The following is a 12,820-nucleotide window of genomic DNA, read 5'->3' as shown; positions in this document are numbered from 1 at the left end:
CACCACAGAGCTGTACAGTTTCCTTTTGTGGCAGTTTTGTTCGCAGCGAGCTGGTTTGCTATTTCATGGCCAGAAAGCTGCTGGTGAGATTGATGTGAGTGCCGGCGGCGACTTCTGACGAGCTGCAGAATCGGTGCGAGACGATATGAGAAGTGGGATTGGCTGCCTGTTTGGCTGGCTGGTTGTAAGGAGCCTGACAAGAAATAAGCGGCAGCGATGTACATATGCAGCACAACGACGAGGGGCACAGAGAGTGGAAGGCAAAGTCAAAAGGTGCCTAGCTTGTGATTGATTCCTTCGTGGTCTGGCCTGTCCTGTCCGGTTTGGGTGAATAAGAAAGAACATAAAACCAGGACGGAAGAAGGCGCAAGTTGAAGGAGGGGAAAGGGAGGTGCGGGTGTAAACCAGCAGACACGCAAAACACGAATACAGGGGGGGTGTGAGCAAGAACGAGAAAACAAAACACGACGAAGAACCCCCGAAAGTGATTTGTGTGGGGATGTGAGAATGACAAGCAAAGCAGAAAGACCACTTTCGTCGTATGTCGTGCCCATTCGCGCCCTGTGTCTTGCCTTTCCGCTGGATTATTGCTTCAACGAGCGGAGTTTCTTGCCTCTTCGCGCAAAAGTGGATATCGCTTCGAGAAGGGCTGAGCTTAAATGACGGAAAGCAGAGATCGAGACATAAGATGCGGCGGGGATACAAACGGGATCACGAATACCAGCGCCAATGGGTCTGTAGCCTCGCCGATAAATCCTCGCCGATACATGGCGGAGTTTTTGAGTAAACATGCTTCTTGCTCCAGAAAAAAGGTAGGAAAAGCATAAAGAAGATGTTTCGTCGGAGACGGATTTTGTTAACCCCAAGGAGTACAAGTGAAAACTGTAACTCGAAACAATGAGGCATATGAGCGCCGCTCACGAGGCGAGCCAGGAGAGCAAGGGTGCATTGAATGAGCCTGCCGTGGGTGTGGTGGACGCATGGTGGACAGCGGCTGTCGACACTCATCATCCCCCCGATTTCGTACATGGCTCATTTTCTGTCCACCTTGCCGTCTTCTTTTGTTCTCTGTTTCCATCTCTTTCATCCAATTTCTCATTCATTCCCTCCGTTGCTTGTTTTTTTGGTGGTCGGAAGAGAGGCATATTCCCTATTTCCTCCACTGAAGGATCAGAGGTTGATGGCGACGAAGTGCGAGGGGGGCTGCAAGAGCCAAGGGAGGGTCTGTGGAGAGAGAGCAAGCTGGGACGTCCAGCCAGTCAGAGCACAGACAAGGTGCAGTCTGGCTGATGGATGGGTATGCAAGCTACTGGAGAAGCCGCATGAAGTGTGACAGGGGTCGGCGCTTAAGTCAGGTAGAGGAGGGGGGAATGGGCAAGAGGAGCCACACTCGAGTAAATTGGGTCCTCGCACCTCGGTTTTGATGTTCCCAGCCTCGTTAGCCATTCTTCCTTTTCACTTTTTGTCCTTGCTTGTTTGTTGGTGCTTCCTTTCGTTGCCGTCACTTACCAAAAGAGCACTGTCGCCCACCCCTATTCTTCTGTCCGTTGTGTCCCATTGCCCTTGTCCAGTACCAGATTGTGTCGCCTCTCCGCTCATTTCGACGAAGAACACGTCGTTCGGGTCTGCACAAAGTGCGGCAACTGGCGGGCACAAAACGGGTTAGGCACATCTTGGAGGAGTAAGTTGAAAGTCAAAGGAGCGTTCGAGACTCGGTTGTAACGTAGCGAACATAAAACGAAAAAGAAGGAACGAAAAGAAAGAGGGCAAGAATTAAGATGTGAACGGGCCATGCGGGCAGAGCCTGCATACGCTATGAAGACTGAGATACCGAGATTTTCATAGTGGAATTGGCAAAACGGGTGGAAGCAGAAGACAATGAGAATGGTAGAGGATTGGACATCAACAGTGTCGATTATGACAAAGCACTCTACCCCTTTCGTCACTCTCGATATTAGGGAGGTGCGATAGAGGCTGCTGCAGCTTGATTTGGAAGATGTTGTCTGCCACCCTACAAGGAAGGTGCAATGTTGCAGGTGTGAACAACATCTTTTCTCTGAAATTGCAGCGGGTTGAGCCGCTCAGTCGTTCTTTCCGCGTCCCTCCATCTCGCCCCTCGCCCCTACCTGGAGGGTGTCGTATCAACAGTGAATTAGGAAAGAACCATCGTGCATAAAGGGCACGAAGCATACCACATTGGGACAAGGGACAACTTACCGACGTCCTGCACTCTCTTGAACGGTGCCTCTTTATAATGCAAACAGCAAATATACCATGTCATGGAGTCATTCTCGGGGCCATTGCAACGCGTTTGGCGCGCCTCGCAACCGCAGCGGAGCACAACAATGGATAACGATGCGCCGACCGACTAACAAATAGACGCAGAGGGGCGACGACTGAAACGGGCAACGGCACGAAAAGGTCCCTCGCCATGCAGCCACATTCTTTATCCCAGAGGATTCTTGGTTTCGAGTTGCTCACGAGTTCGACGCAAGACGCGCGACGCAAGACTGAACAGGGCACGGTCGGCAACCTCTCTGAGGGAATGCGTGGTCGGGCTTGTACCTCCCACCTATTTCCCTTCAGCAGGTTAAGCTCTCTCCAAGCACTTTTGCATAAGTCCCTGTGAGTCCACCATTTGTAATTCTTGCTCCAGTGGAGCTACCACGTTGTGTCGGCAGGATGTGCACTTGGTGATCCCCTTTTTTTACACTTCTATCCTTCTTTCCGACGGTCTGGGCGTCCACTCGTGTGGTGTAAGTGAGAGGAGCTACACACTAGCGCCGCCTCAGATGCAGAAGGGCATCAAATGGCCGTCACCGACAGTTGTGACCTTTTCTTTCCTTTGGCGTAGGAAATATGCGTGGCGAAGAAATCAATTCAACGACTAATTATGCAGAGGACGAATCCGTTGTTCTCCCTGGCAATTGCACAGCTGCAGAGCCGCATTTGCCCCGAGTAGTGTTTCGGTGACGGAACGGCATCACAACCAGAGACACGATGCAAACAGTCACCACGAAACTTCTCACCCGGACAAGACCACCGTTGTCGTATCCTACTTAAATGGCGTTGCAACGGAGATCACGACATAGGTTGCACTGAAAATTATCTATCGCGGCTGTACTATTGCAAGAAATGCACACCTTGCATCGCCTCGACTTCCAACAGTACAAAGTAACTGCAGGACCTTGGGGCGGCAGGAGATGGGCTGCGATGAAGAGTGCGGGACTTTATGGATAGAAGCGCCGACGGTGACACAAAACAAGAGAAGAGAGTAAACAGCGGACGCGTTTGTGGATCGGGAAAGGCGGAAAACGTCGACGACGAACTTGACAAAATGTGGTGTGAGAGGATGGCTCATGATGCAAGATGCAGGAGGTGCAGGAAGAAGGGAGAAGTGCAGTTTTGACTGGCACCGTCCAATAGACCTCTCGCGGCTGGCGTCTACAGAAACGACAATGGAACCTGTGGTTGTGCACCTCGTAGCTCTCGAGGTCGGACACCCTTTACCTCATGCAGCTTCCTTTGCCAGCGAATAAGGTCATGACAGCACAGCAAAGTGGAAAACAAGTTGTTGGAAGAGGGCGAGGCGGAGAGAGGAGAACAAGAGAAGAACAAATGAAATATGGTAAACAAAAAGCGCGGTGTGTCATGTTTTCTCTGACTTCTCGTCCTTTTCTCTCGTCCGTTCATCTCGCGAGCCGCCTGTACTACCTTGTTCGTCTGCCGCGTGCGCTTCTTGCGCATGGCCGAGGCCACGATCAGGCCATTTATTGGAAATGTCGGTCTGGACGTCCACTTGTCTGCGGTTACGATGCAGGAAATACACATATTTCTCTTCGATAGGTACAGAACAAGGCCGGTCCCAGACAAAAGTGGCGGTGTACGTTGAACGTCGTAATAATACTGCGTACATCTCAATCTGTATCGACATTCTGGAGCCGCGCTTTGGTCCTGCGTTCCGCGATTAATCGGACAAAATAAGCGACGTCGCGCGGCCTGCTCATCATTTTGTGGTTGGCTGGAACCTCCTGTAATTTCTCTTGGATGGCCTGTTGGCCAGGCCAGCTGGCCCGTTGGCCGGTTGGATCTGGCCGTTTCCTGTTGTTGCAGAGGCACCGACGGTTGGGCAAGGAAGGGCCTTGATCAGAACCAGACAGAGCCAGACGCACAAAGAGGCACGAGGTGTGCAAGAGACGCATGCGACACGCATAGCAGATGCGGGTAAGTGGGTCTCGGATATCTGGTCTTGTTCCTTTGCTCGAATTCGAAGGATACGCTCAACGCTTTTGTTCATTGCTTTCCTGTATTTGTATTTCTTTTGGCCGTACATGAATGTGCTTCCCAATATGTAAGTCGTGGGATCTTAGCCGCATTCGACCTGGGGCTGTGATACGACCAAAAAGGCGGATGATAACCGGGCAGAGCATCCTGGCAAGGGTAGTAGAATGTATGAAGAGCAGATAAATAGGACGTTTATGGAATAGAAACACAAGAAAAAAACAAGAAAAAAAAACAAAGACTCCCGGAACAAAATAAAAGGTAAAATCAAATCTCGGCCCAACCCAAGACACAAAAACCCGCTCCCCATCTCCCCCCCCCTCTTTACCTCCAATGTGCCCCCAAAAACTGACCACCCCTGGTCGCTGGTTACGCGCCCGGCACGACGGAGCTTGACCCACCCAACAGACATCCATCCATATTGAGCTACGATGCTAGCCGGTGTCTTGTCCGTATTCCGTTTCTAGACTCCCCCCTCGTCTCTCCCCCCTGTCTCCAAAGAGTGATTCGAATTACGATGTAGAAAGACAACATGGGGGCGGCACAAGGTGTTGAAATCACAATCTGGTCAGGCTTTCCACCCCACTCGTACGAAGCAAGTCAAGTTACAACGCTCTTTGTCCAAGACAACCAAGTTTTCTTGGAAAATGCGAGCTTTTCTGGACTAGACGCGGTCTCCATATTTTCAAACATGAGCCGGTACAGCTGATACAGCTGATACTGGATGTGCGGGCTTTTTGACCTGCAAGAAACTCAGCCGTGGCGTGAGCTATGGTCAGCGAAAAGTAGTCATATGCCACGCAATTGTATATGGCTGAATGCACCTTGCAAAGAGATATATGGAGACCAGCTGCAATGCGCGGAAACATGATGGCGGTTAACGATGAACACTAAGTTGTCTCGCCAGCAGCCCTTGGAGTACGACCTAACCAAATGAAGCTGTTGGTGGTAATGGACATCCAACCAGTCTCCGTACTCGTATTGAGCTTGCGAAAGTCATACGTCGTAAGACGCATGTCGTACTCTGGAGAAAAAGTGTGATGGGACCTGTGATAAAGCCTCGTGCGCCTCTTGTCACCCCAGTTCCACGCACTCGGGTACGAGGCGCCCATACACATAATAGCGAGACGGGGAATGCCAGCAGGCTATTCCGCAAACACACAAGTACAATGTATGGGCAAATGCATCGCGCTGGCCGTTCGCGAAAGACTGTCCCTGTTGGTTTAGTGCCTTCCCCTGGTCTGACAAGCGCCAACACGCCTCCCATGGGACTGGAAGCAATATGCCTCGACTCAGCCTGGATCTGTTCCTGTGTCGTTCGAGGCCAATGGAGCCAGTAGCTCGCGTCTGACTTCGCTAACCTGGTCTTGATGGCCGGCCATTTGAGCCGACCCAGATGGCCGTATCGACTTTGCCGATGCTTGTTTTATAGATGGACACCATAGAAGGATCAAATAATGAACTGTCGTGGCGGAAGAACGATTGAGGCCTAGGTATCCTGGCCCATCATGTGGCCGCAGAAAGATGGGCGTACTGTTCACCGCGACAGGGGCACCGCAACAGACGCCGTCAATCTCTCGTTTGCTGGTGAAATCGTATGAAGTTATATGTTTCTATGTACACCGCTGAGCAGGTTTCAATAACAGGAATAACTGGGACAACTATGCACCCATGAAAATCTTTTAGTCATGACTTTTTGTCCAATGCGCCTCTCCACTCAGCCAAGACGATGCCTTTCCGTTTCTTCCGCAAAAGACAAAAAGAACCCACACCTCTGGGACATGCATGCCTCCTCCACTTCCAACGTATCTGCTGTGCGCCTGTTGCAGGATGCAGACGCCGACGCGCTTGTAAGCAGACAGAGTCTGTTGGATCCATTGCAAGCTCGTCTGTAAGCGCCGAGCGTTACCCAACAGACAGAAAACGAGCGGGATGGAGAAAGAATGGCGGGTTGCGGCTTCGGCATTCGGGTGGAAGAAGAGGATCGTCGGGTGTGTCTTTGGACCTTGGCCGCCATATCGAGTTCTTGTCTGGGATGTGCATCCTGCCCAACTTCCAAACACACCTCGACCCTGTCACATCATGTTGGTGACACCCCATCCTCCGAATCTTCTCAAGTTGGTTTAGTCGAAGTGGTCGTCTCGTCTCCATGTCCTCCTCCAGCTCTCTCTGTGGGTCTCTTTTTCCAAAAAATAAAGCCAAAATAATCCAACTCCATTCACCAGTTGTGCAACGTGAAAAAAATGCAAGACAGACAGGTTTGCAAACCGCAAAGATGAAATACGTCTAACGCCAATAACAAAAAAAGATCGGTTTGGCTTGAGAGGGTGGGTGAGGGTCCCTCAAGCAAGAGAGAAGCCGCGCCGTTGGGTCGCCGGGGGAAAGTCGGAGGAAAGAGTCAGGCCGCCTTGTCGTATTCAAGGCGACAGTCAGGTCGGCTGGGTGGCGTAGCTCGAGCGTCGCTCGAGTCGTATCAGTCGGTCGGATGTCGTGCGTCGACTATGAGTTGGCAAGAGCAATCTTCTTCTCGCTGCGGCCGTCAGGCGTGTACTTGAGCAACTTCTCAATCAGGTCGACATGAGTCATGATCATGCGGCGGCAGCAGTACCGCTTGCAGCCGAGCTGGTCCATCGCATCACTGATGGTGGAGAGATTTGTCAGTATTTTCGGCCATCGACATGCCGACAGAGACGACACAGGAGGGGGGAAACATACCCATCCGGGATATTGTCATCCAGGAGCTTGAGGTAGCGCTCCCAAAGATCGCCGGTCACCTATTTCTTCGTTAGCACGAGATATCCATGATGAGGGTCGATGACCACAGTGATGATGACAAAAAGCGACGTGGTCGAAATGTCGTAGAGGGAGGCGCGCTGTGACTGACCTTGCCGCACGAGAAGCACCGAATGGGGATAATCATCTTGACTGGTGTGGATGAGGAATCGCGGTAACGTCCGTCACGTTGATGGCGGCAGAGTGGTTGTGGAGGAAGAGTGAGGACGATATCGCGAGATGCACGTTTCTCTTTTTTTGTCGTCCGATTCGACACCTTCACTTTTCTGCAGGCACGCGATGAACAGACGGTCCTTCCTTCTTTGTCGCCGCCGCCTGCAGTTTTAGCGGCAAAAGGAAAAATAAAAAGGCCGCCGCTCCACTATTTTCTTATCGGGCGTGCCTTCCCAGTCTTATCGCAAAAAAAGTTTCTTTAGAGCAGTAGCGTTGGACATTTGGGGGGAAGGAAGCAGGAACATAGGCGGCAAGTGAAGGAAGGCGCCTTTGCTACCAAAAAGGACGAGTTTTTCCTAGTCGAATGCAGTAAAGAACAACATCACGACATTGCACACCTCTTTCTTTGCACGTACGGCATTTCACGAAGGCGAACGATACACTGTGCTGGATTTGAACGCAACAAACCTCTCCACAACAAAATGGCCCCTCGAAAGGCAGCGGGCGCGGCGGACAGCGAAAAGAAGCGGAAAAGAGACAAAGCCGAAGACGTCGTTCGTTTAAAGAAACGCAAGGGCCAACCCCAGGAGGAGGCGACAGTCCCGAGTTCAGAGAAGAAGAGCGGTGGCCCCGGCCGCAGCAGCCAGCTTGCCCACCCGTCGACACGGGCGATTGCCAACCAGAGGACGACATGGAAGCTCTCAGAGCCAATGGGCGGTGCCATGGCCGACATCGACCCCGTTTTCTCGACGGACGAAGAGTATGTTGCTCCCGTGGCTGAATATTCATGATATACTGGCCATGTTGATTTTGATCTGCTTCTCTGCGGTCGAATGTGGCCCTAAGCTTGTTGTGCTAACACGCTGCTCTTTTCAGACACCTCATTATCGCGTACCACACGTCCCTCCAAATATACTCGACCGCAGACTCGCTCTTGGAGCGCCGGATAAAACTGCCAGAAGAGGACCGTCCGGCTCGTATTGTTGCTATTGCCCTGTCACCCAAGTCCGATGAGCTTGTGTGGATTGGCTGCGCAGACGGCACGCTCTACCGGGCCAACTGGACGTCGGGCGAGATTGAGCGGATGACGCGCAAACAGGCACCTGCCCTACGGCTAGCTGGCGTGACGGTCGAGATGGTGCAGCTTGGCAAGCTGGAGAAGGAGGTCCTTTTTCTCTCCGAGGGTGCTCCGGGCGCATGGAGCGTGACGGCGTACGACGCAACGACACTGGCCAAGACAGCCGGCCGCACGCTGTTCACGGCTCCCAAGAACAGTTCGACCGCCATCGACCTTTTGCGTACAGCCAACAACGGCCGCTTCGTCGTCGGTTCGAGCGGAAACACTGTGTTTGTTGGCGGCCTGAAGACAGCGGCGGGCGGTGACCGCTCGTCCGAGACCACTCTGGACGACGTGGCGTACCAATTCTACTCCCTCGATGCGGCCGACGAGATCGCATGCCTCGATGTGCGGGCCACCAACACGAAGCGCGGCGCATCCCTCGATCTTGTTGTCGGCTGCGTCCGCGGCGCCATCTACGTCTACGAAGACGTCTTCAGCCGGCTGCAGGAGGCGACGGCGGAGAGCTCTCGGAAGAAGAAGGTCAATGTGCGGCCACGGAAGCACCATTGGCACAGCCGGACCGTGAACTCGGTGAAGTGGTCCAGAGACGGCAACTACTTAATTTCTGGCGGCCCCGAGTCCGTCCTGGTCCTGTGGCAGACGGAGACGAGCAAGCTGGACTTTTTGCCGCACCTGTCTGCCAGCATCGAGAACATTGTCGTCTCCCCGCGTGGCGCATCGTACGCCGTGCACCTCGACGACAACTCGACCATGGTCCTCTCAACGGCTGAGATGAAGCCGACCTTTTACGTTTCCGGCCTGCAGTCTCTGACGCTGACACAAATGCCCGCCAAGGACGCCCATGTGCGTCGCACCTGGCAGCCGATCCAGTCGATTACGAAGCCCATCCCCGCCGCCATCAACCCGGCCGATGCCTCGCGGATCTGGCTGCGCGTCGGCAATGGCCAAAAGGCAGCCATGACAGGCGACCAGCCGTCGGCGTCGCTCCTGCAGACCTTTGACGTGTCGTCCTTCCGCAGCGTGGCCAAGCAGCCGCTGGCCCGCACCAACCCCACCGAGAACAACATGACAACACAGGGCCAGCCGCTCACGGAGCCGACCGTTACACACCTCTGCGCGTCGCGCGACGGCCAGTGGCTGGCCTCCGTCGACGAGTGGCAGCCGCCTGAGCGCGACATCAGCGGTATGCCCGGCGAGCCGTTGCTGAAGAAGGAGTGGGCGCGCGACCGTCGCGAGGTCCACCTCAAGTTCTGGTCGGTCAGCGACCGGCGCGAAGAGGATGCTGCTGCAGCTGCTGCGGGAGCGGCGGACGAGGACGTGAATGCGTACGACCTGGTGACGCGCATCGACGAGGCGCATTTCACGAGCAAGGCGGAGACCATTTTTGCTGTGGAGGCCGACACACGGCACGGCAGCCGGTTCGTCACGCTGGGCGACGACGCCGTGGTGCGGTTCTGGGGTATCAAGACACGTGTACGCGACGGCCTGGTGGCCAAGGACGATGCCGGCCGTCCGCTGGTGAGCTGGCACTGCACACAGTCCGTGCCGCTTCCGCTCGGCGAGACGGACGATGAGAAGAACGGCCATGGCGGCAGCCCGGCCGCCCGCCACAACAGCGACCGTCGGAACGGCGCCCTCGCCTTTTCCGAGGACGGCTCGACCGTGTTTGCGGCGTTTGGCGGACCAGACAACGAGGCCGTGCTGTACACAATCGACGCCGAATCGGGCGTTGTGCGCGATACGCTGCAGGGCATGTTCCGGGGTCGTATCCGCGGCGTGGCCGTCATGGGCTCGTCGCTGGTGCTGCTGTCGGCCGACCTGCGGGTGTTTGACATTGTCGCTGACGAGCTGCGCTACGGCCTGACCGTGCTGGACAGCATCCCAGAGGCCGAGCTCAGCACAGCGTCGGCGCTGACCCAGCTCGCCGTCGGCCGCCTTGCCAACACGTTTGTTGTGGCGGTGCCCTACAAGCTGGGCGCGTCAACGAGCGAGACGGACGCTGCGACTACGGCTACGGCTCCCAAAAAGACGGGCCAGACGACGCCATCCCGTTTCGCCTCGCGCCTGATTGTGTACTCCCCCGACCACGCCGAGCCCCTGTTCACCAAGAACCTGCCGCACCTGGTGGTGTCGCTGCTCCCCGCCGTCGGCCTGTCGGGTTTCCTGGTCATTGACGCGGCAGCGCAGATGTGGTCGATTGCGGACGCGGCCGACACGGCGTCGCTGGGCCAGTCCCTGGCCGACCTCAACCTGCCGTCCACGACAAGCACGGCAAGCAACGCGATCGCTGCGACGCTGGACATCAACGGCGATGACGACGACGAGGAAGAGGCCGATGAGGATATGCACGACGCTAACGGTGCCGGCGCCGAGGACGAGGACACGTACGGCGTCGAGGACGCACACGATGTTGTGATTGCGCCGCAGAAGCTGCGGGAGATCTTTGAGGCAGCGCCGGCCACGGCCTCGACGTCCATCGAGGAGCTGTTTTGGCAGGTGTCAGGCTTGCTGTCGAGCCTGCCGAGCGTCGTTCGTGCGGGCTGAAGAGTTAACAAGAGGCCCCGTTCAGAAAGGGAATGCCGAGCCGAGCCAACGTTATGCGGGGCGAGTCTAGTCGAAAAAGTGAGAGGTCGCCTAATTTTGGGGGGTACAAAAGCCGGCGATTACGCCATATCTTTGGTGTATTCGCTACTGCACCGATCCCCGGACCCGGTTCGATATAGTGTGTTATTTTGGGCACAAAGGTTATTTGCATGTTGGAGTTTTTGTGACTTTGCATATTTTGTCTTGTTTTCTATCTCATGGGCTGATTTGCCTGTTTTTTACATCTCGTCTGTTTCCTGCCATGATTTCGCATTTGCCTGTCTGCATCTGATCATATATTACAATTACATACAGCATTTCGTCGTTACTGTTGTCGGAACCACTTCTTTTCTCCTCGTTCTGGCCGCCTCGTCCGCATCGCCGAGATGTCTTTCACATCGATTCCCGTGCTCGACGTCAGCCGCGCCAGAGACCCGGCCACCAAGCCTGAGTTTCTGTCGGACCTGCGCAATGCACTGATCGAGGTCGGCTTCTTCTACATCAAGAACGTTGGCATCCCCGACACCCTGTTCCAGACCGTCATCGAGCAGGGCCGTGCGTTCTTCGACATCCCCGAGGACGAGAAGCTCAAGATTGAGATGAAGAATGCGCCCTCGTTCTTAGGCTACTCGCGCCTATCGGCCGAAGTCACGGCCGGCGCCATCGACCACCGCGAGCAGATTGACCTGTCAACGGAGCACGCGGTGCCCGGGCCCGACGCGCCGCGCTACGACAACCTGCTGGCACCCAACCAGTGGCCGGCCGACAGCGTACTGCCCCGGTTCCGGCCTGCGTTCACAGACTTTATGACGCGCATGGGCGACATGTCGCTCTACTTCACGTCGCTCATGGCCGAGGCCATTGGCCTGCCGCCGCTCGCCTTTGAGCGCTACTTTGACCCGGACCCGCGGCGGCGGCAGCACAAGCTCAAGATTGTCAAGTACCCGGACGTGTCGGAGCTGGGCGCGGCCGCGGCCGGCAGCAACCAGGGCGTGGGCCCGCACAAGGACAGCATGTACACGACCTTTTTGTTGCAGGCCAGCGAACACCGCGGGCTGCAGGCGCAGAACACGCGCGGCGCGTGGATTGACGCGCCGCCGATTGACGGGACGCTGGTCGTGGTGATTGGGCAGGCGCTGGAGGCGCTGACGCAGGGCGTGTGCGTGTCGACGACGCACCGGGTGCTGTCGCCCGCGGCGGGCGCGGGCGCGCGGTTCTCGATCCCTTTTTTCCAGGGCGTGCGGCTGGACACGGCGTTTGAGGAGCTGGAGCGGGTGGGCGTGGGCGCGGTGCCCGAGGACGTCAAGGACCAGCGGCGGGCGGTCGTGGCTGCTGCCGGCGGACGACTGGACGACGTCGAGTTTACGTTCCGGACGGGTGGCGCGGCCAAGACGCTGGGCGAGGCGACGCTGCGCAACCGCGTCAAGAGCCACCCAGACGTCGGCGAGCGGTGGTACCCAGACATCCTGGCCGAGATCCGGGAGGAACAGCGGCTCAAGGCAGACGAGGCAGCGGCCAAGAGCCGCGAGGCATCCATCACGGCGACTGTGGCCCCGGCCCCCGAGGCATCTCGGACAACGGCTGTGCCAGCACATTGATGAGGCCCGCGGAGGGCAGTTGTACGACGTACTGATACTCTGTAACGTGGCAACAAGACACAATGAATATAACGAGCCATGACATCATCTTGAGGACCGCCGGCGATGACTCTCCTGTCCCGATTCAACGGGCTAGACACTGGACACCTCGTCGACAATCTCGCCTTGCTGATTTGTCTTTTTGGTATTCTATAACGGCTCGCTTGTCGCTGGTCGCATTGCACTCTTCTCCCACCGTATTCCGTTCTCCGTCATGCGTCATTCTTCATCATCGTCTTCTGTCTTCAATTCGATTCGCCCAACACCGGCTCCCGTTGTAAAATAGCAAAAA

General features: G+C 55.7%; 5 protein-coding genes across 5 annotated transcripts; 3 read left to right on the top strand and 2 right to left on the bottom strand.

Annotated features, from left to right (window-relative positions):
- Positions 1-897: 897 nt before the first annotated feature.
- Positions 898-1,290, top strand: SPSK_10028 (uncharacterized protein; the record flags this gene model as incomplete). The annotated part of the gene is made up of 1 exon (XM_016736590.1): positions 898-1,290. One exon carries the CDS (start codon positions 898-900, stop codon positions 1,288-1,290), a length of 393 nt encoding a protein of 130 aa, XP_016588603.1.
- A 2,359-nt stretch (positions 1,291-3,649) lies between these two features.
- SPSK_10134 (uncharacterized protein) lies at positions 3,650-3,934 on the bottom strand (the record flags this gene model as incomplete). Its single annotated transcript, XM_016736688.1, has 1 exon — positions 3,650-3,934. One exon carries the CDS (start codon positions 3,932-3,934, stop codon positions 3,650-3,652), a length of 285 nt encoding a protein of 94 aa, XP_016588602.1.
- A 2,846-nt stretch (positions 3,935-6,780) lies between these two features.
- Positions 6,781-7,201, bottom strand: SPSK_10002 (DNA-directed RNA polymerases I, II, and III subunit RPABC5; the record flags this gene model as incomplete). Its single annotated transcript, XM_016736565.1, has 3 exons — positions 6,781-6,919; positions 6,997-7,055; positions 7,166-7,201. The coding sequence occupies 3 exons, from the start codon at positions 7,199-7,201 to the stop codon at positions 6,781-6,783; spliced, it is 234 nt and encodes a 77-aa protein (XP_016588601.1).
- A 508-nt stretch (positions 7,202-7,709) lies between these two features.
- On the top strand, positions 7,710-10,852 carry SPSK_08432 (NET1-associated nuclear protein 1 (U3 small nucleolar RNA-associated protein 17); the record flags this gene model as incomplete). The annotated part of the gene is made up of 2 exons (XM_016735030.1): positions 7,710-7,987; positions 8,104-10,852. The coding sequence occupies 2 exons, from the start codon at positions 7,710-7,712 to the stop codon at positions 10,850-10,852; spliced, it is 3,027 nt and encodes a 1,008-aa protein (XP_016588600.1).
- A 425-nt stretch (positions 10,853-11,277) lies between these two features.
- On the top strand, positions 11,278-12,489 carry SPSK_09393 (isopenicillin N synthetase; the record flags this gene model as incomplete). The annotated part of the gene is made up of 1 exon (XM_016735966.1): positions 11,278-12,489. The coding sequence occupies one exon, from the start codon at positions 11,278-11,280 to the stop codon at positions 12,487-12,489; it is 1,212 nt and encodes a 403-aa protein (XP_016588599.1).
- Between the last annotated feature and the right edge of the window lie 331 nt (positions 12,490-12,820).

The sequence above is a fragment of the Sporothrix schenckii genome (genome assembly GCF_000961545.1).
Source record: "Sporothrix schenckii 1099-18 chromosome Unknown Cont44, whole genome shotgun sequence".
Taxonomy (NCBI): Eukaryota; Fungi; Ascomycota; class Sordariomycetes; order Ophiostomatales; family Ophiostomataceae; genus Sporothrix; species Sporothrix schenckii.
Note: the sequence above shows the minus strand (reverse complement) of the source record. Positions and strands in the feature narration are given on the sequence as shown.